Source organism: Amblyomma maculatum, chromosome 6 (assembly GCF_055883805.1).
Source record: "Amblyomma maculatum isolate TAMU_Amacu chromosome 6, ASM5588380v1, whole genome shotgun sequence".
NCBI classification, from domain to species: domain Eukaryota; kingdom Metazoa; phylum Arthropoda; class Arachnida; order Ixodida; family Ixodidae; genus Amblyomma; species Amblyomma maculatum.
The window spans coordinates 149,198,389-149,222,172 of record NC_139349.1 but is presented as its reverse complement, the minus strand read 5'-3'; the positions used below and the strand labels follow the sequence as shown (position 1 = coordinate 149,222,172).

The following is a 23,784-nucleotide window of genomic DNA, read 5'->3' as shown; positions in this document are numbered from 1 at the left end:
ATTCAAAAACCCTAGATGGTCGAAATTATTTCGAATCAAACACAAACTGCGTCGCAAAACCTGTATGCAAGTTATAGAGATAAGTGCGACATGCCGTGTTGTCCCATATCATTTCATATTGCTCTGTTTCAACATGAAAAAGTAGACCAAAAGTTAGAAAGAGAAGGCGTGTCCCTGTGATCATTTAAATTGGCTTGCTGCATTACAAAAAGTCACCCTGTGTACCAAGCTTCTGCAACTTAGTAGCAAAACTGCAAATACTCTTCCAAGGATGCCAAGCTGGATGCACTTCACAAAAAACTAACCAGCAATTCTCGCACCTAGTTTGTGCACACCACTGCATGTGTTGTACATAGGTGCACTCTTTGACACGGTCAATATACCTTCAGAGCCAATTTACTGCTGTGTGCCCAGGATAACGCAACCTTTACATTCACCACTGTTCCCAAGTTTGGACATCGGTCATAATCATCATAATTAGCCAGACTATACCCACTGCAGGGCGAAGACCTCTCCCCTATTCCTCCAATTTACCCGGTCATGTGCTAACTGCATCCACTTAACCCATGCGAACTTCCTTAACCACTTCCACCCACCAAACTTCCTGTTGCCACCTGCTACGCTTTCTTTCCCTTGGAATCCAATCTGTTACCCTCAACGACCATCGGTTATCCTCTTTTAGCACAACCTGCCCTGCCCATGCTCTTTTCTTCATTACTTCCTCTAGAATGTCATTAACTCGAGTTATTTCTCTGACCCACTGTACGTGCTTCCTTTCTCTTAACGTTACACCTATCATTTTTCGTTCCATAGCCCCCTGCGTTGTCCTCAACTTAAGAAGAAGCTTTTTACAGGGTATTCTGTGCAACACAAACACACACAAGAAAGAGGACACCATGGGCGCCCATGTTGAACTCTTTCTTGTGTGTATTTGTATTGCACTCGATACCTTGTAATTATGTGTGACAGCCAACTAGCTCAGCAGTTAACTCTCTTAAAGAACCCTTTTCATTAGCCTCCACATTTCAGCCGCAAAAGTGAGTAAGGTAAAATGCAGCTGTTGTATACTTCCTGGGTGATACCGCGGTAAGCTGCTAGTCATAATCTGCGAATATTTGCCAAATGCGCTCCATCCCAATCTTATTCTCCTAGTTATTTCCCTTCCATGGTCTGGATGCGGTTACTACCTGTCCTAAGTAGATATATTTCAGAAGGGTAGATACTTGGGCTTGTTGGTACATGATCGAAGGGAACAAAATGTAGCGCACCAAGACAAGGACAGCGCTGCGTGTGTCTTCTTTCTCTGTCCTTGTCTTGGTGCGCTACATTTTGTTCCCTTAGATATATTTGCCTACTACTTCCAGTGCTTCGCTACCTATTGTGAACCTACCTTCCCGAGGCTGTTGAACATTACCTTAGTCTTCTGCATATTGATTTTGAAGCCTACCTTTCTGCTTTTCCTGTCTCGGTCATCATCCTTCTTTGCAGTTCATCCCGTGAGCTACTTCGCAGATTACCGAGATTCGAGAATTGCAGATTACTGACATCCGCCCTTATCAACTGCTCCCATTCCAAATCTCTGAATACTTCCTCTTAGTAAGCTGTGAAAAGTACTGGGTAGGTCGTGTCTCTTGCGTAGTACCTTTTTATATGGGAATTTTGTTACTTTTTTTTATGCAGAACTATGGTTACTGATTGAACAGGTAAAACTGCGTCTGCGCCTGTCCCGGAAGTTTGACAAATTAACCTCCTCGGGTTTATGGCTCACATTCTTTTTTTTCTTAGTGTGATAGCATGCCTTGCAATACAAAATGCTTACTTACAAAAATAGGTACATGCCAGATTTTTAAAAGAAATATACTAAGTGCCGGTGATAGATGGCCCTTTGTGAATTTCCTTTGGATCACATTCATACTGTCGATGTTCACATCTTTTCATTTTTTTGTGCCGAGAGTAATGTTTCCTCCCTGTTTAATGGCTCCAAAACTTCATGCTGCTGCTAAGTGCAGTTTATTTCCGTTCAGCTGCTCCAAATATGGATATTACTACTCCAAAAATTAAGATTTTGCTGCTCTTAAAATTGTTACAAATCCTATTTCAGCTGTTACATCCCTGCATTTCTGTACTCTATTCTTAATTTTTACCCAAAATTAATTTTTCTCCAAAAAAGGCACACTTCACTATGTAGTGAATAAAGGGGGACGGAATGGAATCCAGTCTTCAGGCCACGAAACGCTTGTAATTGTTTCAAGATTTTTTTTTTGTCTTCCTCCACTTGCGAATGCACAACTCTTCGACGTCATTTTGTTTTGCTGCAGCTTTGTTGCAAATTTCCAGTGGCTATAGACCAGATTTATAGCTGCTTCCGGGCGCGGCCATTTTTTGCCGGCGCGCCGCCACGTGGACACTTCCTTGGGGACTGCGGGACCGTGCCTGTTCAGTAGCCACGTTCAGCTAGCGTTCGGGAGCTAGACAAAATTGCCAAAAATATTTTCATGGCATGATTGTGTTGGAGCAAGTTTATTTTCATTGTCGTAGAGTTAAAATCGACTAGTTATTAGTGGGATTTAGTACTACATTCACGTTAACTGTGTTTGATGCTCAGCATGCAACTGTGCTATAATGCTGTCATTTTGGTGCTTTACTGATGACAAAATGTCTGAACAATTGCAAGCATTACTCTTGCACCCCGCTGGGGTGGCGCAGTGGTTATGGCGCTCGAATACTGTTCCCAAGGATGCGAGATCGTATCCCGGCCGTCAACGGCCGCTTTTCGATAGAGGCGAAAAGCAAGGCGCCCGTTGTGCTGTGCGATGTCAGTGCACGTTAAAGAACCTTTAGGTGCTCTAAATTTCCGGAGTACTCCACTGCGGCGTCTCTCATAGCCTGAGTCGCTTTGGGACGTTAAACCCCACGAACCAAACCAAACCATTACTCTTGCGTAAGAATCGCATATAATTTCACTTCCAGTGAGCTCTTCCTTCATACCAAGAATTTCGAACCTCACCAATTGCGCTGTGCTGTTGTTAGCGCGGTGTGTGCCATTAACACCAACAAATTATCGCGGTGTGCGCATCTGAGTCGACAGGCTAACAGCAGGCAAGTTTTTTTGTGCTTTATACATACCACCACATTAGGATCGTTTCATTTTATCCCTGGAAAACCTAGTGCCTATCAAACCATAATGCCTGCGTTTCAAGCATTTTTGTACATGCCAAAGGAAGAAACTGCAGCAAAGAAATGCTAGCTGGAGCATGAACTCGGTTATCAGTGGTATATGGAGTTTAGCATCCAAAAGTGGCATCGGCAATGAGGTATGCCGTAGTGAAGTGCTCCGGAAATTTAGCAAATACCTGGGGTTCTTTCACACATCACATGACATCACAAGCGCCTTCATCTTCATCGAAGAGCGGCCATAGCTTCCGTGATCGAACCCATGTCTTCTGGCTCGGCAGTGAAGAGCCCTATCCACAGAGCCACCGCTAGAGGACACAACACAGTTTCTCTATTTCTTTCAAGTTTTGAACAAATATTAACACAGTAGCAGCTGAATACAAGTATATTCTATTTCAGTGCTTTCAGTGTGTGTGAAAGAGCTGTTTAGCCATTTGGGCCAGGTCAAAGCATGTAATGAAATTGTGTTGTGTCTCGGGCAGATGCTGACAGCAAAAAGCTATTGCGCTCAAATGTTTTGCACGCATACTTTTCTCTGTAATAAGGAAATGACAATTTGTATTGCTTACAGTCAAATTGCACACAGCACCATAAAAAAAAAAATCTTTTGTGCTAGTATTTTTTTTTTTTTTTTGTGCTGTCTGCACTCTCTTGGATTACCAACTCGCCCATGGTCAGACTTACACTGCTGTTAAGGTACGGCAAACGAAAGCCAAAGACAAACCACTGGTGGCCGAAAACATGCGTTTTGCTTAAGCAACCTTCAGCGCGAAGCTCTCAGATCTGGTTACATCTCACATCATGGAGTCCGGTCCGAAATTTTACATTCTCATTCGCAGAACCAAAAAAGTAAAAAGCGAAACATGTGAATTATGCGAAGGGCAGTCTCAGAAAAAAACGCCGCCACTGCGCATAAACGGCGATTTACAGTTTTCAACCTGCATGGTCGACTACCTTCGTATATTGCTTCAAAAAAAGAACAGTGCGCTTTAAAATGCTGTTGTACTCTCTGGAACAGGGACAGGTATGAGTAGCGAGACACAGCATACACCTCCATGCATAAGCGGTACAGTGCGTTGACAGCATTGAAGAATGATCGCTCACAAACACTTATTCAACGCGGGGCATCCGCATGGCCCACAGTCCTGCAGTCCCCTGTCACGCGCGCCTGACAGATGTTGCCTAGTGTCGAGAGCAGGAGCGCGCTAGCAGTCTGCGCGTGAGGGTTAAAAAAAACTGGTTCGTAACCTTTAGCTTGTTTTTCGCTGTGAAAGACTGCTGACGAGTCGCACTCATGGCACCAAAACAAAGGCTATCAGTGCAAACTGTGTTGATAGGGTGTTGAAACAGCACCTTGCAAAAGGCCTAACAACTGCTGGCAGAACAAAGCGACCAATGGCATGGAGAATAAAGACTATGCTATGGATGTGGATTTGCCTCTGCCTTCTGTTGGCTCCTTATCTGTTTGACAAGCGTTGATGGCTATGGGAATGGCGGACTACATGGGGAGACTGCGCATTGTTGTGCAGTGACCACTGCCTCCTCCTTCCCCCTGGAAAAAATTTGCAGTTAACCTGCACCCCCAAACCTACTTTATAGTTAAGGTAGGTTCTAGAGCTGTGCACGGGCTGGGGCTGCTCAGAAGCCCTTGGGCTTGGTCTGGGCCCAGGTATATTTATCTTGGGTGGGCCGGGCCGGATACCCTGATCACGAACACATGCAACATCTGCAAAAGTGCGAATACAGCCATAGTGCGATAAGTGTCTAGAATGCACAGCATTTTCCCGTGCCAAGCTGGATGGGGAATGTTATTGAAGCAATATTAAGCCATTTAAAGGAGCTAACATTTAAGTCGTAACCATGTGAAGCGACAATCCTTGGCGATGCGTCGTGCCATCACTACGCTAACTCCTGTCGTTGCCACTGGTGCACACCGCACAAACAACGGGACTGCAACAGAGCAGCGCATTTTCAGCGTTGCTCTGTTACTGCTGCCTCGCGGTTTGGTCTAGGGAAGTACAGTTAGGCTAATACTCCATTTCTAACACTTAACAGCATGAAGTACGATATAACACTGATGAAATTTAATGTAACACATCTGGTTTCTAATGGAAACACCACATTGGTGTGTGGCGTGCTCCTGCACATCGATGCAGACTTCCATTGCAAGCAGTGACTTCCTCCAGCTCCTTTCGAAAGTAAACAATATCTAGCCACTCTATAACCTTTGTTTTCCCTTATTACTCTATCAATCAACCGACTCGATGCCCTCGTATGCGCATGGACGAAATGAAGTGATCTTCCTTCGTCCAAAACGGATTATAGAAAAACTTGTCGCAAAAAAGGCCAAAACGGAAGTTGAATACCTCAAAGCCTTCTGCAATTGGCTGTCCGCGATCTGATTCCGGGCAACGACTGCTGAACTCAAGGATGCAGGATCGAATTCTGGCGGCAGTGGGCACTTTTCAAAGTTCGTGAAAAGGAAGGCGCCACTGTGCTGTTGCGATGCCTTGCATGTGGAAGAACCCTAGGTGGTATAAATTTCTGGAGCCTTCCACTGTGGCGTCTCTTATAGCCTGAGTCATTTTGTGATGTTAAACCACATAAATAACCACTGAAGTACTTTTTGAACTCATCTTAGTGTTGCAAATTCTCATTATGGATGACTGTGCCTCTTTTTTCCACCCTCTATATATACATATTTTATGTGTGCCAATTTTGTGCTTGCAGGTTCACTTTGGGTCGAATCTGTACATCAACGAGAGAAAAGTTCAATTTATCACAAGCAAGGAAAATGAGACAAAAGTGGAGCGGGAATTGGTGATGGTATTTCTGGACACCTGCGGAGTTGAGAGAGAAGCCTCACGGGCCAGCATTGCAGAAGGACTGCAGGCAGTGTTCCAGAGATGCCGGCAACCCCTGAGAAAGTGATGGTAATCATGACTAGGTTTCGTTTTATGCTTGTTGCTGAAATCAATGCTGCAACAGCTGTGCCAATTGTGCCATTTTGATACAGCAGCATAATTCTGCGTGCGCAAAACTTGCTGAATTTGCACCAAAATGCGCCGAACGGCCGCAAAAATTTGCCATGCTCGGAGACAACTTTCTGCGACCGTGATATAGCCAGTCGTGACGTTTAAGACACTCCAGCATGTCACTGGCCTTTTATTTTTATTTTGAGATGGCTTCATGCCGTTCTAACGCCTACCCATGTTTTCCTTTCTAGCATTCACGTGCTTCCTCCACTTTGAGTACGCTGAACTGTTGCGGTTTGAGGATGCTTCAACGCACGGGTCACAGTTCGTGCGGTGAAGTATCCTTTTAATGCATAGAGGCCATTTGTAACGAGGCACCACTGCTACTGCGTTGCACTGCTAAAAGGGGCGTGGTAGTATTTTTGATTTTGCAGTAATACTTCCATGCTTTGTTTTAAGCACCGCATGCTTTTAATGGGTGTATCTAGCATTTTTTTATGTCGCTTCTGGAAGTTTTCTGTATTTTGTTGGGCTATTCATGTGCAGTAAGGTTGTTTTTATGCAGTCTAGTTGATAGACTCAAGACTCACTTTCCCGTCAGATAGTGTAGGAGATGCATCAGTTATGGCTTCTGTTGGTGATAATAAATTGGGGGGGGGGGGGGGGGGGGGGGGGGGTGGAGGTGGAGGGGAGAGGCATCGGCATGTCGGGAAATGCGCAGCAGCCAAATTTTGAATTCCATAACACCACAATGTAGCCCAAGACTGTCAGAATTAACATTTATGTATGCCGGAACATCTAAATTGCTCTGTGCACAAAATATATAGCCTTGCTTATACGAATATATACGACTTGCTTTCCTATCTGCTTTTGGCATTTGCCCTTTCGCCTTTGGGTTGCTTTTTTCTTTTTTTTGCTTTTGAATGAAGATTTTTGTTTTTGGCACTGCGCTCGCATTTAAGCACAGGCTGATAGCAGGCTGATGGCTTTGAATCTCGACTGGAGCTGTCGTCGCGCGACACAAGCTATGAATTTTGCAGACAGTAAAATATTGTTTTAAGAGTCTTGCAAGCAAGAATCTCTGAATGAGATTGTCAAACCGCGCTAGATGCAAAAAAAGCACATTCTTTAGCTTTTTGTATCTTTTTTTTTTTTTGAAAAATTAACCTTGGTTGTATGGCTAACATTCTTTTTTTGTTTGATGCCACGCCTTGCGATACAAAATGCTTACAGAAAGAGGTGCACGCCAGATTCCAGAACGAAATATGCCAAGCGCCTGTAATAGGTGGCCCTTGCTAGATTTCCTTTGGATCACATCCATACGGTCCGATATTCACATATTTTTTGTTTGTTTGCCCCGAAGGTAAGGTTTCTTCTCTGGTTAATGGCTTCAAAATTTAAATTCATTCTGCAAAGCGCAGGTTTTTTTTTCTCCTGTGAGCTGCTTCAAATATGGATTTTGCTGCTCCAAAAATTGCTACAAATCCTATTTCTTCTATTGCACCCCTCTGAAATGAATGTTAAAATTAGTGGCAGATCAACAGTGTAATTCTGAACCATGACCTTAAACACCATTTTTCTTCCGTTACTTATGCATATCTTCTCTTTTTTTTTAGATCTAATACAAAAGGTGGTCACTGAAAACCCAAGTGACGTCGACTGCCAAAAGGATCTCGGACCGAAAGGCCATTGATGATATGTTTGCAGAAGTCAGTCGTGTGGGCCGTCAGAAGGAAATGTGTGAAAATAAAATTGCATATATCATGCGAAGCTCTACGTTACAGTCAATGGGAACAGGGCATCACCCGCTTCTGTGCAGGGTGTATTCTGTCCTGCATGCTAGTATCACGTGTGGTCTGTATGCTGGCTAGCTACTGCCAGTGTGCCAGCACAGTGTCACCCAGTGCGCCAGTGTAGGTCAGCATGCCAGTGTAGTCCAGCATGCCAGTGTAGTCCATAGTCCAGCATGCCAGTGTAGGCCAGTGTGCCAGTATGCAGTGCCACACTGGTCCGATAATCAGGTGTGGCACTGGCCCAGTGTCTCCCAGTGGCACTGCGTTTTCCAATAGGGATAGTCTAGCCTTTGACATTCTAAGATCGTCTGCTGCGCAAAATCCGTCCCGCAAGTGAAGCTGATTTGGGTGCCGGTGCACTCCGGGAACCCCGGAAAGGAGGCTGCCAACTTTTTAGCCCGAGGCACCATACACCGGGCACAGGAAGCCTCCGACCTGGGATTCACGAGGGAGCGCATGCACACTTTCAGCGAGCTGACCGAAGCCTATAGAGCTACTCGGCGGCTATACCCTCCGCCTCACTCATCCCTAGATAATAGACGTGCCACTCTTTGGAGACAACGCACACCTTAACATCCCCTCAATCTCTTTCTTACTATCATCCCCTCTATCCTACACTCGCATGCCCCCTCTGTCCCGAATCACACGCTAACGCCCTTCACACCTTAACTCTCTGCCCGGCGGACCCTCCCCCGCGGGGAGGACTGGGAGATGACCAAGCGTTCTTCTTATTCTTCCTCAGCCCATATATAAAGCCCCGCTTTAACCAAGCCCTATGAACGTGCCTTAGTGGCCTATAAGGGTAACGTGAATGCCAGGGTCCTAGCAGGCTGATTCCGACATAACCGTCCCATGTGAAACGAGAGACCCAAGTTGGCAGCTCCTGCCGACCGCTTGAATTGGTAGCCCAACTCTCACCCTAGTGTCACGTGGGGTGTGACGTCACAGCGCCCCGTGGGTAAGACGTGACTACCGGCCGCGCTACGCTGAAGGCTCGAAACCTAGAGTAGTATTGCTTTCGCAATACTATGGAGAACTGAGCCGGATTGGCAGGGTGACACTTTTGTGACCATAGTGTGGGACCAGTCTTTGATTTATATTTCTTGCCTTGCACAACGTAAGAGTTAAGAGGATGCAGAGGCCATTTTTAACCAACAATATCCCTGATGCCACGTATCGGAAATTATGGAAGGTTGATAGGCTATTCCATATCTGCCTGCATTTTGGATTTCCTTATCCTCAATGGACACCATTTCAGTGCCCCTTTAAAAGGAGAGCTCTACCAGAATTTCAATGTCAGCAAAATCCAATAGTACGCATTTTGTGACTTCATTGCCACTTGTCTGGAAGCAAAATATGCATTTATAGTTGAGATTTCTGTTTTAAGGTTTTTTTTCCCACCAGTGATTCAAGCTGTTTTCTTATTGCATAAATGGGAAAAATGATGCCCCTTAAGTGTGAACTCTGTGATTGGAGAGCTGAAATTAAACCAACCTCTGGCCGGATTCGTCGTTTTTTTGCGTCAGCCATAGGTCCCGTTCCTGAGCTTGACCTCGACAATGAAGTTCTCGCATGAAATGTCGGCCCACATTTCAGCGACCTAGGCACCCGCAATGTGTGCAATGCTTTTTATAGCCGAGGCAGCTCGGCTAGCAGGATATCAAGGAAGTCCAGTACTAAAGAGGTGGCAGTGTAAACAGCAAACGAATCTGTGGCTGCAGCAACTGACATCGTCAAGCAACCGTCACAACTAATGAGAAAAGATTGCTACATACAGATGTTTTTGTATAGTAGCAAGGGGCAAACCATGCATTGTGACAGAAAATAACACAGAGCCTGTTCTGTGCAATTTCTTCATTTCCTTTGCTGTTGTACAGTCGAACCCGGATATATCGAATTTTGGTTATATTGAACTCACAGAATATCCCCTTGAATATCCCATGTAAAAGTATAGGAAAGCCGCGTCATATATCGAACTCAATTTCCCTGGTCGTTCGATATATTGAACTCCGCACCATGCCCTGGAAAGTGTGCCTTCTCCAAAGACGATCGCATCACCCTCGGCCGTTTGCCGAGTGAACTTCAGGTTCCTGAATGGGGGTGGGGGAATTTAAGAAATGTGAAGAATTGGAGGGCACAGCCTATGTCTCCTAGTAGAACTTAGGGACCACCGCAACGGGGCTGTGCAGGGGAGGAGTAAGTGGGGAGAAGTGAAAAATAGTGTGGGAGGAGGGAGGGATGGGCAGGTAGGGGGATGAGATGTCGCGGTGACGCCGGAAGTACACACCCGCGGTGTTTAGAGGCGGGGCGGAGACGGGAGTCCTCCAGAAACCCCAGGAGCCCGAGGGCGGCAGTTGGCTGGTCTAGGCAGCGTCGCCCGCGCCCATTCCCTAAAGGTGCGCGCATCTGCCGTTATCGTTTCCCGCGCGCCAGCACGTGACGTTTGCAAGCCATGTGCGTGAATGAATCAGAGAACCGATGGGAACGAGAAGGGAAAAACGCAATAGAGCAAAGCGCAAGGGTGTGCCCATTATTTTGCCGAGCTATCTCCTTCCTCTCTCCCGGCCTTCGTTCGCAATAGCACGAGCTACGCATGCGCCAAGCCAGCTCACCCAGTTTTCAGACAGAACGTCGGACGCTTTCTCCAGCCTGTGTTGCGAACCATCTGCACGAGGCGGCTGGCGTGGCTATGGCACCTGCGGACGTTAAGAAGCGGCAGAAGTTTTTTTTTTTGCTAGTCGTTCATTTTTATCGTCGTGCTGTACGCGCGGCGTAGCGTAAGATATGGCGGCTGCGGACGTTAAGAAGCGGCAGTTTTTTTTTTTTGCGGGAGTCGTTTATTCTTGCACTTAAGATTCGACGAAAGCACGCGGTCAGCTGCGATCATGACACCGGCATTTAGCATTTTTCGCTTCAAACAGCATTTGCAGCTATCACGCTTTCCAATGATTTTGTGGCAGTGGACTACGCCAGTCCCAAGCACGGCGAGATAAATCGAACCAGGCTTGTGCAATCAAGCCATAACTACTCCTGCATCATCACTCTGCCAAGTTCGCTCCCCGCCACCGCAGGAGCTATCAAAAGATAAACACACCGCGATGTTATCGCTGCGCAGCATCTTGGCACGCTGCCAAGAAATGAGCTGTGGATGAGACGACCGAAACGGAGTGGCGCGTGCCATCGACATGTAAGCGAAAACGCTCGCGATTTCTGCCGCGGCGACGCGGAAACCTTGTTTTGAGCTGCCGCAGTGGCTCGAGCAGCAAGAGGGACCCAGTTCCAACAAGTTTGAAATTTTTCGCTCTGTCGCTGCCGCTCGTCGCTGAGATCGCTCAATCGCTTCCATGTAAGCGAGCTGGCCTTAATGCTTTTTTTTTTTTTAAATTCTCTGGTGCAAACGTGGAGGGTGGTTTCATTATGCGGGTGGGTTGATTAGGCGACAAATACGGTATCGCTTTTTCGCATCGTAAGTGCCGTCACAAGCCAATTTCTGTATATCAAATTATCGATATATCGAACTATTTCGCGATCCCCTTCGAGTTCGATATATCCGGCATCGACTGTATATCTTTTAATATTAACCAACCAAGCTGCCCTTTTTTCAATGCTTCCTTGGTGTTTACCATTTAAGTGGCTTACTCAAAAGTTGTCAGCGTTACTGCTTTGCTGGGCACACGTGAAGTTGAAGTACATGTCATGACAAAAACTGATGCACCAGAAGCTCTGTGCATGCGTTCCGAGACGACAACAGAACAGTGAGCATTGAGATATTAAAATATTCTGAAATACATCACCAAGCTCCAATGCTTATTATATATCCGGTACATCGATGCCACCATCTAACAACCAGCCATAATATTCAGCACGTTTAGGATGCAATCATTTAACAGCAATGGCAATTTTCACACCAGAGAAAAATATGCAAAAAAAAAAAAAAAATGCATCATGCTACAATGATAACAATGCGAAACATCTTTGCAGGAGCATGGAAAAATTGTTAAGGCACTCAGGTAGAGCTCTGAAGAGCTTAGGTTCAATTCCTAATTGGTGCAAGTTTTATTCTGCCCAATAAGGCAATGCACACACTTCTGCATACATTTCTTGCCAGATTTTTCATTGGGGAAGTGCTTGCCCAGGCATAAACTTCAACAAGTTCCTTTGCTGCCCCGTGCTTAACTGTAAATTGAGGAACACCAAAAAAGAAACCACAGGGGCATGCAAAGTGCACAGCCATGATTGTGAAGTGTCAAAACTGAAACGTACCGAAATGAAACTAGCTGCCTCGGGTATCACGAATTTGGCCTGCCATTTTTAGTTTTCTTTGCGAGATAAAAGCAAACATGCAGTTTGAAAACAACAGTAACTTAACAATTCAGACATGAAATTGTAGTTTGTATTAGTTGGCCTGTAAGACTCCTTGCGCATCATGGTATTTTTACTTGGGAGAATGGGCTGTGGCGGTGATACCTGTGCTTCTGTTCTCACTTTTTTCTACCTTATAAGAGCTTTGTCTTCAGTAAAAGTTGTGTTTTTGTGATAAGGAGCTATTACTCTATTGATACAGGTCAGGTTCATTATTCTCTCCAGTGTCCATTTAAGACTAGGATGCCAATTTTGTGAGAAATGCAAATAGAAAAGGTAGAAATAGAAAGTATTTTCTGAACAGACCTTTGAGACAAGCATTTAACGTTTATAAAAGTTGGGTCTTGCGACAAAAATAAGGCACAGTAGGTGCTTCGCGATCTTTTGCTTAGCAGCCACAATTGACGAGAGCATGCTGAGCTCCCAATCCGCCTCAACACTCATTCAGTGGGAGCACTTGAGAATCTCAATACAGAGCATTATGCGGTATTCTCACAGTAGCATAGGAAAACTTGTACTCCATTTCACTCTTGCTATGCAACACTCTATAGGCAAAAAAAGTGTAGGTTCGCTGCCACTGGAAACATAACCTGAGGGTTTGGTGACTGACTGCCTTGACTGCGACTTCTGATGTCTGGCATGTCGTTCCGCGTTTTCGTCCAAACCCAACGAATGCAATTGAGTGATATGCTCTTGCAAGCGCAGTACTTGTATACTTTAACAGCACTGCACGGTAAGCGTGAAACACAGCACAGAAAGGCCAGGAACGACATTTCCCTCAGCATGAGGCTAAGGCACTTGGCTTGGGCACTTGACACACACAAAGCATCACAGATGTTGCAAGACGATTTCATGCAGCTCAGTCCAGGCCAAAAATGCTGAGCGCTGTGTAGGTGGTGCGCAGCGCCAGCTCCTGGGCGCCCAGCGGTAGCACGGCTGCCGTTAGCTGCAGCACAGCAGGCAGGCAGCATGGCTCATTGCGCTGGAAGGAGCAGTAGCGCTCAAGGAGCCGCACGGCACTGGGCAGCAGCGCAGAGCGCAGGGCAGCTGGCAGTGCGCGTGCATTGGGCCACAGGAAGGGACTGTCGCTCTCGAGCAGCAGCCGGTCGGCTGGCAGACCCCGTAGCACCTCTGGCTCCTTCCACAGATGGCCACCCACACCCAGGTAGCAGCCACGCTCCACGTACGCGGCCGCCTGCTCGGCGCTGCCCGCAAAGCAATGAAGGACTACATGTGCCGGCAGCCGTCCCGCATGACGCGACAGCACCTCCGCCATGGTGTCGAAGGCGGCACGCTCTCGCAGCACCAGCGGCTTCTGCAGCTCATACGCTAAGGCGATCTGAAAACAAGAGCATCATGGAGCACAGGGACACTCAATAAATGTCCATGGTTGGCACACCAAGAAAAAGAACAAGGAAGCGACAGAGGCGAGGACTGGCTAGCAACCAACTTTTAAGGTGAAGCTGCCGGGGACTCACTTGTGGCATGTGCGGCGGTGGTGTTGGCATTATACATCGAACAAAGATGAAGACGCCCTCATGTAACTTATGATGTCACTACTAGCCCACTCCACTCAGGAGGAGACTTCTTGCTGCATCGTGAATAGCAAAGGCCCCAACAGTTGCATTGGTGAAAAGCAATAATGAGAAAGCATAATCTCTGGGGCATTCTCAATCAAGAAAAATTTGCATATATATGTGTTCTCTACTAACAATTCAGTTGCAGGTCAGTGCTCATCGGTGGTGCCTCCTTGTCCTTTCTTTTGGTTCATACTGTTTAGTCCAGGTGCAACCACAAGGACTGCTCTTGCACAAAGTAATGCCTGCACATGAAATATGGTAAAGGGCTTGTTGTGACTGAAGGAAGAATGGAAATGAATGGGCCTGTTCACTAGTGCCAGTTGAACTACCACCACTGCACAGGCAAATAAATCAGAGATGCGACAGAAAAGATTCAAAGACAAGATGTGCGCTCATCCTCGCACCAAACACGAATACAATGACCTTAGCAAGAGGTACCAGGGCCCGTATTCAGAGTTTGCGTCATTATCGTGAGTGTCGCTATCTCCCTGACCTCGAGTCACCTGATTGGTCGAAACGCTAAAAAATGATGTTGACTCCTCTTCCGGTTCAGCAGTGGCAACACCCAGTTCTGGCGTTTCAACCAATCAGATGACTCGAGGTCACATGAGATAGCGACAATTCGATAACGATGCAAATTTGAAACACTGGCCCAGAGTGACAAGGAGCCTCCAGTACAGCTGGCAAAAGCCTTTATCTCCCTGCCCCTAAGGTCCAGTCAGGTAGCGAAATGCCTAAATGGGCACAGGCCGGAAAAAAATAACTTTAGAGGTATATTGAAGAAGTCACAGAATTCAGCAGCACCTACATGTTGGCTTCTGTCATCACTGCACATCTATGTGGCTTGGCTTTGATACTTTGCAGTTCCAATACCTTAATGAGTGGCAATACACATCTGCTGCAAGCCACTGGTGCTTACCGAGCCTATTTCCAAACATCACCAAAGGTGCAATAGTCACTCAGTCAGTGACTTGGGACCAAAATAATTATGTGTCATGAGGTGCACTCAGCGGGAAGTACACAACAGGTAGAGCTGTGACAGTGATTCCTTGCAGTGCACTCTAAACAGGGACAGGGAGCGAGTGATTGGAAACTGTGACCACTCCACACAGCATTCAGCAAGCCTCCTATATAGGCCAGAACTGGGCATCACTTTCAAATGGTGGCAAGTGCTGACCCCTCAAACTGCTCTTTTCGTCACACTACTGAGAATGCTGTGGACCATGTAATTGTGGTATGCCTGATAGATGCACAAGAAAGACTGGTGATAGAAGCTTCATAGGTAAGTTTTGAGGGAAGGCTACTCTTGAAGCCCTTTGCACACGGCACACTTCAGTGGAGACTTTGAAAGCACTATAGGCAATGTGGTGCGCTCTTTTCTCTTTTACTCAAAACGAGTCTCAACTTGTGACTGTGATTAGGTGTGTATTTGTAGTTATTGATTTTTCCCTCACGCTAAAACCCACATAGTCCCCCTCTTCAGTTTTTCCAGCATGAAGTAGCAGGCCTGATAATGATAACTTTTCTCTTGGTAACATCTCATTACTGAACAGATCTCAATACAAAGGGCAGAAAGTACCGCCCTACCTGTTCACCTTATTTTGTATGTGCACAGTCCTTTGTCCACATTATGATGCTAGTGACCAAGCTCCACTGCCCAACTGTTGGCCCAGCTCACACTTCCTCTACCACATCTTCCCTCAACCGCACCCATCATTCAAACTGGAACAATCACATATCTTCTGTAAAATTCGCCCTAACACTCTCCTCACCCAAATGTAATGCTCTGGTTTCTGGTTTGGTTTATGTAGTTTAAAAGTCCCAAAGTGACTCAGGTTATGAGAGGCACCGCAGTGGAGAGCTCCGGAAAGTTCGGCCACCTGGGGTTCTTTGATGTGCACTGAAAACGCACAGCACACGGGCGCCATGCTTTTCGATAGAGCCCCCACAATTCGATCCCGCATCTTCCGGCACATTAGTCGAGCGGCCTAGCCACTGAACCACTGCAGTGGGCAATTCCCTTTTCTCCTAGAGTTCTTGGCTTCTCTCAGACTTGGTCGATGAGCAATGGGCCTCAGCAGAGCAAGCACATCTTTTCTTCCATGGGGATTTAGTGCTGCCCCTAAAGTTTCTTCCTCCTGGACAAAACAGCGCTGACAGACAGGATGGGAGAGAAAACAGACATGTACGCTGGCTAACAACCAAATTATTTGTAGCGAAATACAGGGCAGCAGTATAAAGAAGCAGGGCAAGCAGAAGCACAATGAGGGAGAAGTCAGTTCAAGCACAATCATGACTGGGACATCAACTGCGAGCTATCACAAACTTCAGCTGATTGACCGTTTCACTGCAGAAATTTTTTTCTGACTGCCCTTCATTCCTTGCCGGTTTTCTTTCTTTTATTTGCATGCTAGTTACATGCAACTCTCATGCTAGTAATGCACTACAATGGTCTGGACGACATGTAAATATTCTTAAACATTCTTAGTCCACTCATTAGGTTTCAGATTTCTTGCTTGGGTTCTTAGGCGGCAGAAGCTCTTCCGAGCTGTCTTTGCTCGATAAGCCATTTAGTTGGGCTGCTTTATCATTGTCACTTCCATTTGAGTCAAAATTCATCAGCAGGCCCTGAATCTCTTTGCTCGTCACAGTGGGGACGCACATTGCAAACTACCCCGCCATGGCCATGCTGCTCAGATGCGCTGCATTGCACTGATTTTGATGTGGACATCGAAACGACCACTCCATTTGTTGTTTAAAACTTACCCTACAAGTTCTAAGTGTTTATGTGGCACAAAAACATCCACTGTATCTGTTGTCTAAAACTTACCCTACAAGTGTTAAGTGTTTATGTGGCCTCTCTATAGGTGATGCGACATGCCCACATTATCTTTTTAGACGAGCAGTATCAGGAGCAGCAGGGAGTGAGTTAAAAAAAACAACACGAGTATACTTGGTAGAAGCAGGGGATCTGTGCGTGTGGTCTCCCAAATAATCTCTGGAGCAGCAGTGAAAGGGTTAACAAAAGCCAGTTCCAGTGGGGTTAGAGCCATCGTTGGCAGGATAATGTATCAGTCACTGGAGCCCTTTATTTCGTAATAAACCATTTCCCTGCTAGTTAGCACATGCACCTGTTTTCTTTCCCTTCCCATGTGTCAGCACTGTTTTGTCATTCTACCCAAGATGAACCACGACTCAGCCGTCCTTTTCTTCCATCTTTCCTTCCTCCTCCTCTGTCTGCTCCAGCACAGCACTGTTGTGAACGGGTACCAGTAAACGAGACAGTGGCAGAAAGTGTTATCAAGGCACACGCGTATGCATTCGGTGAATTTCGCATCACTGCTGAATCCAGTCGGAGGTTTAACATTCTCTTCAGGTGTTGCAATGAAAAAGGTTTGTGTACTGGTTTAGTTTTGGGGTTTAACGTCCAAAGTGACTGAGGCTATGAGAGACGCTGTAGTGAAGGACGCCGGTAATTTCGACGACCTGGGGTTCTTTAGCGTGCACTGATATCCCACAGTACATGGGTGCCTAGCTTTTCGCCTCCATCAAAGAGCGGCCAGCGAGGCTGGGATTTGATCCCGCATCCTTGGGCACAGTAGTCAAGCGCCCTAACCAATGCGCCACTTCGGCGGAGTAAAAGTGTGACTACTGAGTTCAGAACTACGACGCTGTGCAGCTAAAAACCAAGCATAGGCATGCACAAATCTGAGTGTCCAAATTAACTTTTAACACGCTCAGCAATTTCAGAGAACAAAATTAATGTCAGGGTAACAACAACACATAAGTAATTGGGAATTCATCTACAGTTGTGCACAACTCGAAAGTCCTGATGCTTGGAAATCCTCTCGCAGAGCAGAAAATAGTAATGCTACGAGATCATTGCAGAACATCAGATAATCACGCACAGAGCAAGTACAAAGAAATGGATGGTCCTAGAATGACTTGTGCAATACCTTCGTGGCATTCAATCTTGGCTGCCACTTTCTTATGACACCTTGTTATAGCTTGAGCGGTGCACACTGTGGGGCCTTGATGGTGAAGCCGCCTCGCCTCTATCACCATTGGTGGCATGCAGTGTGGAGTCCTGACGTGTTAGCAGCTTTCCCTGGATTGAGCATGTTGCAATACTTTTCTGTAGCAGGAAATCATGGAAAAGGGAAAGGCGTTGTAAACCTATTTTGATGCACTTTATATCGACCGACGTACTGACTGAGATAAAAGTAAGGGAGGGGACTGTGTGGGTGGTGGTCCCTATGGTCTAAGACTAACAGCTGCCGCTGCTGTCGCTGCTCGAATTACAACGGTCCTTTGATCCTAGCATCCACTGGGCTACCAGATTGAAAAGGCTGGAATTCGCAAGCGCCGGCCAAGGGGAAACGTTTTTCCCTTTCCTCTCCCAACCGCGCGCGTTTTTCCTAGAAAAACTGGCGATGGTCTGTTCGCGCAAGATATCTGAAGCACTGCGAAGGGCAGAGGAGCCCTTGCAATTGTGCTCCTAAGTGCCTCTCACCCCTGAGCACTATAATAGAGAATTGTGCTCCTACTGTCACCACCGCCAATTTGGGGGTGAGAGGCGCGTAGGAGCACAACTGCCTAAGTGCGCGTGATCCTGATTGGACCGGGGTGCCCCTGCCTTTCGCAGTGCTGCTAACATCTTGTGAGACGAAGTATACAGCATTTGCGTTACGACCTTGGTGTGCGACAGGCGGAATGCTGGAAGAGAGGGCAACAAAGTTGGTGACTTTGCAGGGCAACATGCTGCAACGACGTCAGTGGATTTGCGTGCATGGACCCCGCAGGCGTGACCTCCACGAACTAACTATTTTATTATTAAACTCTAGACGGTGCGGCACACTGGACGGAACTATTCAGGAAACTGCGTACTACAAGCGTGGAGCACCTGTGAGTGGACACCGAGCGCAAGAACTAAATCAACAACAGCGTAGTGGTACCTGTTTCTCCAGCACCTCGACCTGGCACTCCGGGGTGGAGAAGTTCTTGCTGAAGTCGAGACCACACTCGCCGATGCCGACGCACTCGGGATTGGAAGCGACGGTGCGCAGAACGTCCAGTGTGTCCTCGTCCCATGACTTGGCGTCATGTGGGTGGATGCCCGCGGTGCAGTACACGGTGCCCGGGTGCATCCGCGTCAGACGCAGGGCCTCTTTGGTCGTGTGCGCCGACGTGCCCAACACTATCATCTTCTTGACGCCTGCGTCTTTCGCCCGCTGGATTACGCTGTCCAGATCTCTGCTGAACTTCTTGTTGACAAGGTTGGCGCATATGTCCACCAATATGTAATTCTCATCGTCTTTCCACTCATTTTTCGTTCCCAATCCCAACAGCTGATCGCATCCTGCATTGCCCGACGCCATGTTACTGACGTCACGAAATGTATCATTGTATTATTAGATTTGATTTTAACAAACAGGAATGTGGCACCCTATTATACGATTTAAAAAAAGTAACATATATTTTAAATGCTTAAGTTTATTTTATCCTCGTTCGAATAATTTAAAAACCACGTGATCGACCGATCCCGATGCCGGTCCCATCGTCTTTCCCATCATCAGCTGGAAGAAGAGAAGGGTAGCTTTGCGCTCGCAGGTCAGATTAGATTAGGAACATATTCATTAGTACTGTACTGTTATCCCCGTCCGCCCTGAGGACTGCAGAGGTTACAAGTTGTGGAACGTTCGCTGCGCGCGCACTCGTGTGGGACGAGCGCGTGAGCTGTTGCGCGCGCGACATCTTCCTCCATCCGCATCAGTAAGCGCGGGGAGCGCGGGCGACGATGAAGGAGGGAGACGTCGACTACGTCGCATTCCTCACCGGTGAGGGTCGTCTCCTTGCTGTTGGACTCATTGTGCACTTGCACTGCATTCATGCCCGAACAGAGGACGACGGGAAGCTAATAATCAGTACAAAAATAAGTCCTAAACTGTTTTGAATAATAATAATATTTGGTTCGCAGGAAGGGAAAGGCGCAGTATCTGTCTCACTTGCTCTGTGGACACCTGACCCGCACCGTAAAGGAAGATAGGAAGGTGGGAGTGAAAGTGGAAAGAGAGATAGGGGAGCCGTAGTGGAGGGCTTCGGAGTAATTTCGACCACCTGGGGATCTTTAACGTCTACTGACATCGCACAGAACAGGGACGCCAGTTCGTTTCTCGTCCATCGAAACGCACCCGCCGTGGTCGGGTTCAAACCCGGGAACTCCGGCACAGTAGTCGGGCGTCTTACCACACCACCCCGGTTTCGCACTAAACGAAAATTGCACACTATGCATTCTGTGCACTGCCTACCTGAGGAAAAAAAAAAAAGAAAAGAAACCTGTTGTGCATACCTCTATGTGCCAAAAGTTTATTCACACTGAAATGAAAATCTGCTCTAGCGATTAATTAATTTATCAGCGCACATTATCTCAATGTTTTCGAGATTTCCGGTGTTCTACTAATGCAGAGATAATCAAATATTGCATAGTGCAATTGCCATGCAGTGGTCAATTAAAGGCGTGATAGTTGACACTGTTTTCTTTTAGCGTGATCAATTAATTCCGTGTGCAATTCCTTTCCCTTAGCACGGCAGCAGTACGTATTTTCCATCTCGTGATCGCAGTTGTAATTGCAGTCCACTGAAACTGTTGTCAACAGGGCGTTCATCAGTGTGCCATTTAGCAGCTCTTCACAGTTGTGAATGGTGTGCTCTAATTTACAAAACTCGGGTTACTGTATCTGGTTTGTATTAGGTTTTGGTTTCCCACTACTTAGGTGATATTGCATTATTTAACAATGCTTGTCTTGGTTTTCAGCAATGGGACACAGAAAAACAGCCACATCCATTGACTAAAAAAAAAAAAAAAAAAAAAAAAAAAAAAAAAAAAAAAAAAAAAAACTTTTAAAAATGTGGGGCTTCTAATGAAACCGCTGTTGAATTCAGCACTTACGATGCAAAGCTTATTTCCATCACGGAAACGATATACTTGAGTTCTCAAAACTCAGTTGTCAGTCCCTTTAACAATAGAATGGGATTCATCAGCCAAGCTCTGTGACAGTTTGCAATGAAGTCGATATATATGATGCATTCTTTGTTTTTACATGCTAGAAATATAACATATTAATCGTGCTTGAATGTGTGTCTAGCTGACATTTGTTCTACCCGTAGTACAAAAATGAAGAAATGGCTGGTATTGTTAATAGGACAAGTGGAATCATCACTTGTGTTGCTGTGCAACCACTGCATCATATCTTGAGCATTTAAGGAACCAAGCACTGGATTTTAAGCATGAAAATTTTTTTGCAAACAAGAATGCTGGGCACTTAAGGAAGTCGATAATATTTTAGCAAGGTTGTGTGGGAAGCTGCATTGATAGTAATTTTTTATCTCAAGACAGCAGTTCAGTTTGTTTTATGGAACTTTCAGTGCCAGATTAGAATTATAAATTCTAATTTTTTAGATATTACAGTGCTCACTCTGTACAGACTGAAGCAGCTTGTATTAGATATATGAGCACTATATATATTGGTCAATGTTTGGTCCCTTTCAAAAAAGTGGCTTCCAGCCAACTTTTATGAACAGGGTATCTCTTGGCAAAACTTTGTTTAATCAGTGACAACAAATTATTGGCTATACACTTGCTGCATTTGAGTTGTTATCAATGCAAAAGTGTTAATTGTGGTGTCAAGATTTGGATTTGTCGTAAAAGTGGAAAAAATGGAGTGCTGTTATGCTTTCATCAATCATGCTGTTCTGAATGGCAGTAATGTGAAAGAAGTTAGGCAAGCAGGGGTTAAGGCGCTGCTCCAATTGCTCCAAACTCCTCTCCCTGCTCCGTCCTGCTCCAAGGCATGATATTGCTCCAAAACTGCTCCTTATTGCTGCAATTTTTTACTATCAAATTTAGCTAACATAGGAATGAAAGCAGTGTGCCGGTGGTTGAGGTATAACATCTCTTGCACGCGGCTCAATATAACAAAATTTTCGCAAGCTACGGAAGTGTAAAGCACAATTTAAAATTTTTTGCGAGTAAATTTAATATGACCCATAAGCGATTTGAGGCAATTGTGAAAAACAAAAAGCGCTTTGCATGTGACATAGCACATCCTCCCAGGCTTTTAAATCACCGGGGTGGAGAGGAAAGTGAGAGCAGCAAGTGAAAGAGGTAGCACTGACTACCACGTTAGCATGGCAGGAACTATTAGGAAACTTGTTAGATGGTAAAAAGTACAAAAGTTCTTCTAATGCTCTTGCTTTAAGAACAAGCAGGTACTTCACCATTGAGCGTCTTTGTCAATGATGAGTGTGTCAGGCCTATGTCAGACAAAAGCATACTTGAAGTGTTGCAGGGTGCTAAAGGTGCCAATCACTACAAAAATTTCCAAGGATGCTGGAAGGCCACACAGGGCCTATCGCAAACTTGTTAAAACTTAAACTCCAGCACTGCTTAAGCAAAAACATGAGGAGCTACTGGCAGGAGGCAGTTAAATAAAGAAGCTGAAGGAGGAAAAGGCTACCCTTTAGTACCATATCCTCCCTGAAGGCAGTGCAGGCCAGTGCTCGGTAATTTATCAGCACAGGCGTAGGATCAAAGAATATGCAAAAGGTAGCGGAAATATGCCCATTGATGCAAATGGCCATACTAGTAGCGCTGCTTGAGCGCATCACAGTGTTAGGCTCCACTTTTGAATGTATCAAGTCGAAATAGCAAAAGCTTTAGATCAAACTTGGTGTTCGGTTAGGAAGTACATAAGCAAGCATTCCGTTTGCTGCAAGTCTGTTCTGAATTGTCGCTTAGGTCAGCCTGTGCTGTTTTAAACATCATTACATGTTTTGGACATTTGTCATGTCAGAGATGCGTAAATAGTCTGCAAAAGCACTCAACGTTGCATAAATGGGGATAAAAAAAGGGATTTTATATGTCAAGAATAGAAAACTGAAATTATCAAAGGCGTTTCAGTGTAGACACATGCTTCAAAACTCTTGTTTGATTGCTCCAAAGCTACTCCAAAATGCCGTTATGACTGCTCCCTGAGCTGCTCCAAGATGCTCAAGCCTGCTTCCACCCCTGGGTAAGCACTGAGAATAATACAGGAACTGGGAAGTACATTCGTTCTGAAGATTTAGATTTCCTGGAAAGGTTGCTAACTTTAGACGAAAGTTCTGTTAAATCTCCAAATAGGAGATTTATTAGATTTAATCTTGCCGATATCTTTTGTATGCTGCAGAATGTGGATTGTCAGGCGAAGGGTCACACTAAAGGAAGAAGCTGACACAAACTATGTCAACAATAGCAGAAATCGCTTAATTTTACAGTGTACATTCCAAAAGTTGTTTGTCTGTTGTAAGTTGCCATAATCAGTGCAAAAATAGTGCAAACTACAGCAACAACAGCAGAAATCGCTTAATATTGCAGCTTACATTCTAAAAGTAGCCCATGTCTACTGTAAAGTTCCTATGATTAGTGCAAAAACACTGCAAACTACATCAACGATAGCAGAAATCAATATTGCAGTGTACATTCCAAAAGTTGTTTATGTCTATTGTAAAGTTGCCATGATTAGTGCAAAAATAGTGCAAACGCATCAATGATAGCAGAAATCTCATTCCAAAAGTTGTCTATGTCTATTGTAAAGTAGCCGTGATAAGTGCAAAAATAGTGTAAACTACATCAACAATAGCAGAAATCAATATTGCAGTGTACATTCCAAAAGTTGTTTATGTCTATTGTAAAGTTGCCATGATTAGTGCAAAAATAGTGCAAACGCATCAATGATAGCAGAAATCTCATTCCAAAAGTTGTCTATGTCTGTTGTAAAGTAGCCGTGATAAGTGCAAAAATAGTGTAAACTACATCAACGATAGCACAAATCACTTAATATTGCAGTGTACATTCCAAAA

At 45.5% G+C, this 23,784-nt stretch overlaps 2 protein-coding genes across 2 annotated transcripts in view; one reads left to right on the top strand and one right to left on the bottom strand.

The window, feature by feature from the left end:
* Positions 1-7,260: 7,260 nt before the first annotated feature.
* Positions 7,261-19,287, bottom strand: LOC146187001 (uncharacterized). The gene is made up of 2 exons (XM_084607540.1): positions 18,840-19,287; positions 7,261-13,643 (listed from the first exon to the last, which is right to left on the bottom strand). Exons 1-2 carry the CDS (start codon positions 19,260-19,262, stop codon positions 13,164-13,166), a joined length of 903 nt encoding a protein of 300 aa, XP_084463666.1. The 5' UTR covers positions 19,263-19,287; the 3' UTR covers positions 7,261-13,163.
* A 119-nt stretch (positions 19,288-19,406) lies between these two features.
* Positions 19,407-23,784, top strand: part of LOC146187000 (endoplasmic reticulum aminopeptidase 1-like) — a 72,801-nt gene continuing 68,423 nt past the window's right edge. Inside the window, exon 1 of the mRNA XM_084607539.1 lies at positions 19,407-19,721. Coding sequence (XP_084463665.1) covers positions 19,682-19,721 — 40 coding nt within the window. The 5' untranslated portion in view covers positions 19,407-19,681. The remainder of the gene's footprint in view (positions 19,722-23,784) is intronic.

Excerpts from the sequence above, each read along its gene's own strand:
- LOC146187001 (XM_084607540.1), bottom strand. The coding sequence starts at position 19,262 with ATGGCGTCGGGCAATGCAGGATGCGATCAGCTGTTGGGATTGGGAACG. Across the intron at positions 13,644-18,839 it reads TCGAGGTGCTGGAGAAACAG|ATCGCCTTAGCGTATGAGCT; the intron begins GTACCACTACGC and ends TCTTGTTTTCAG.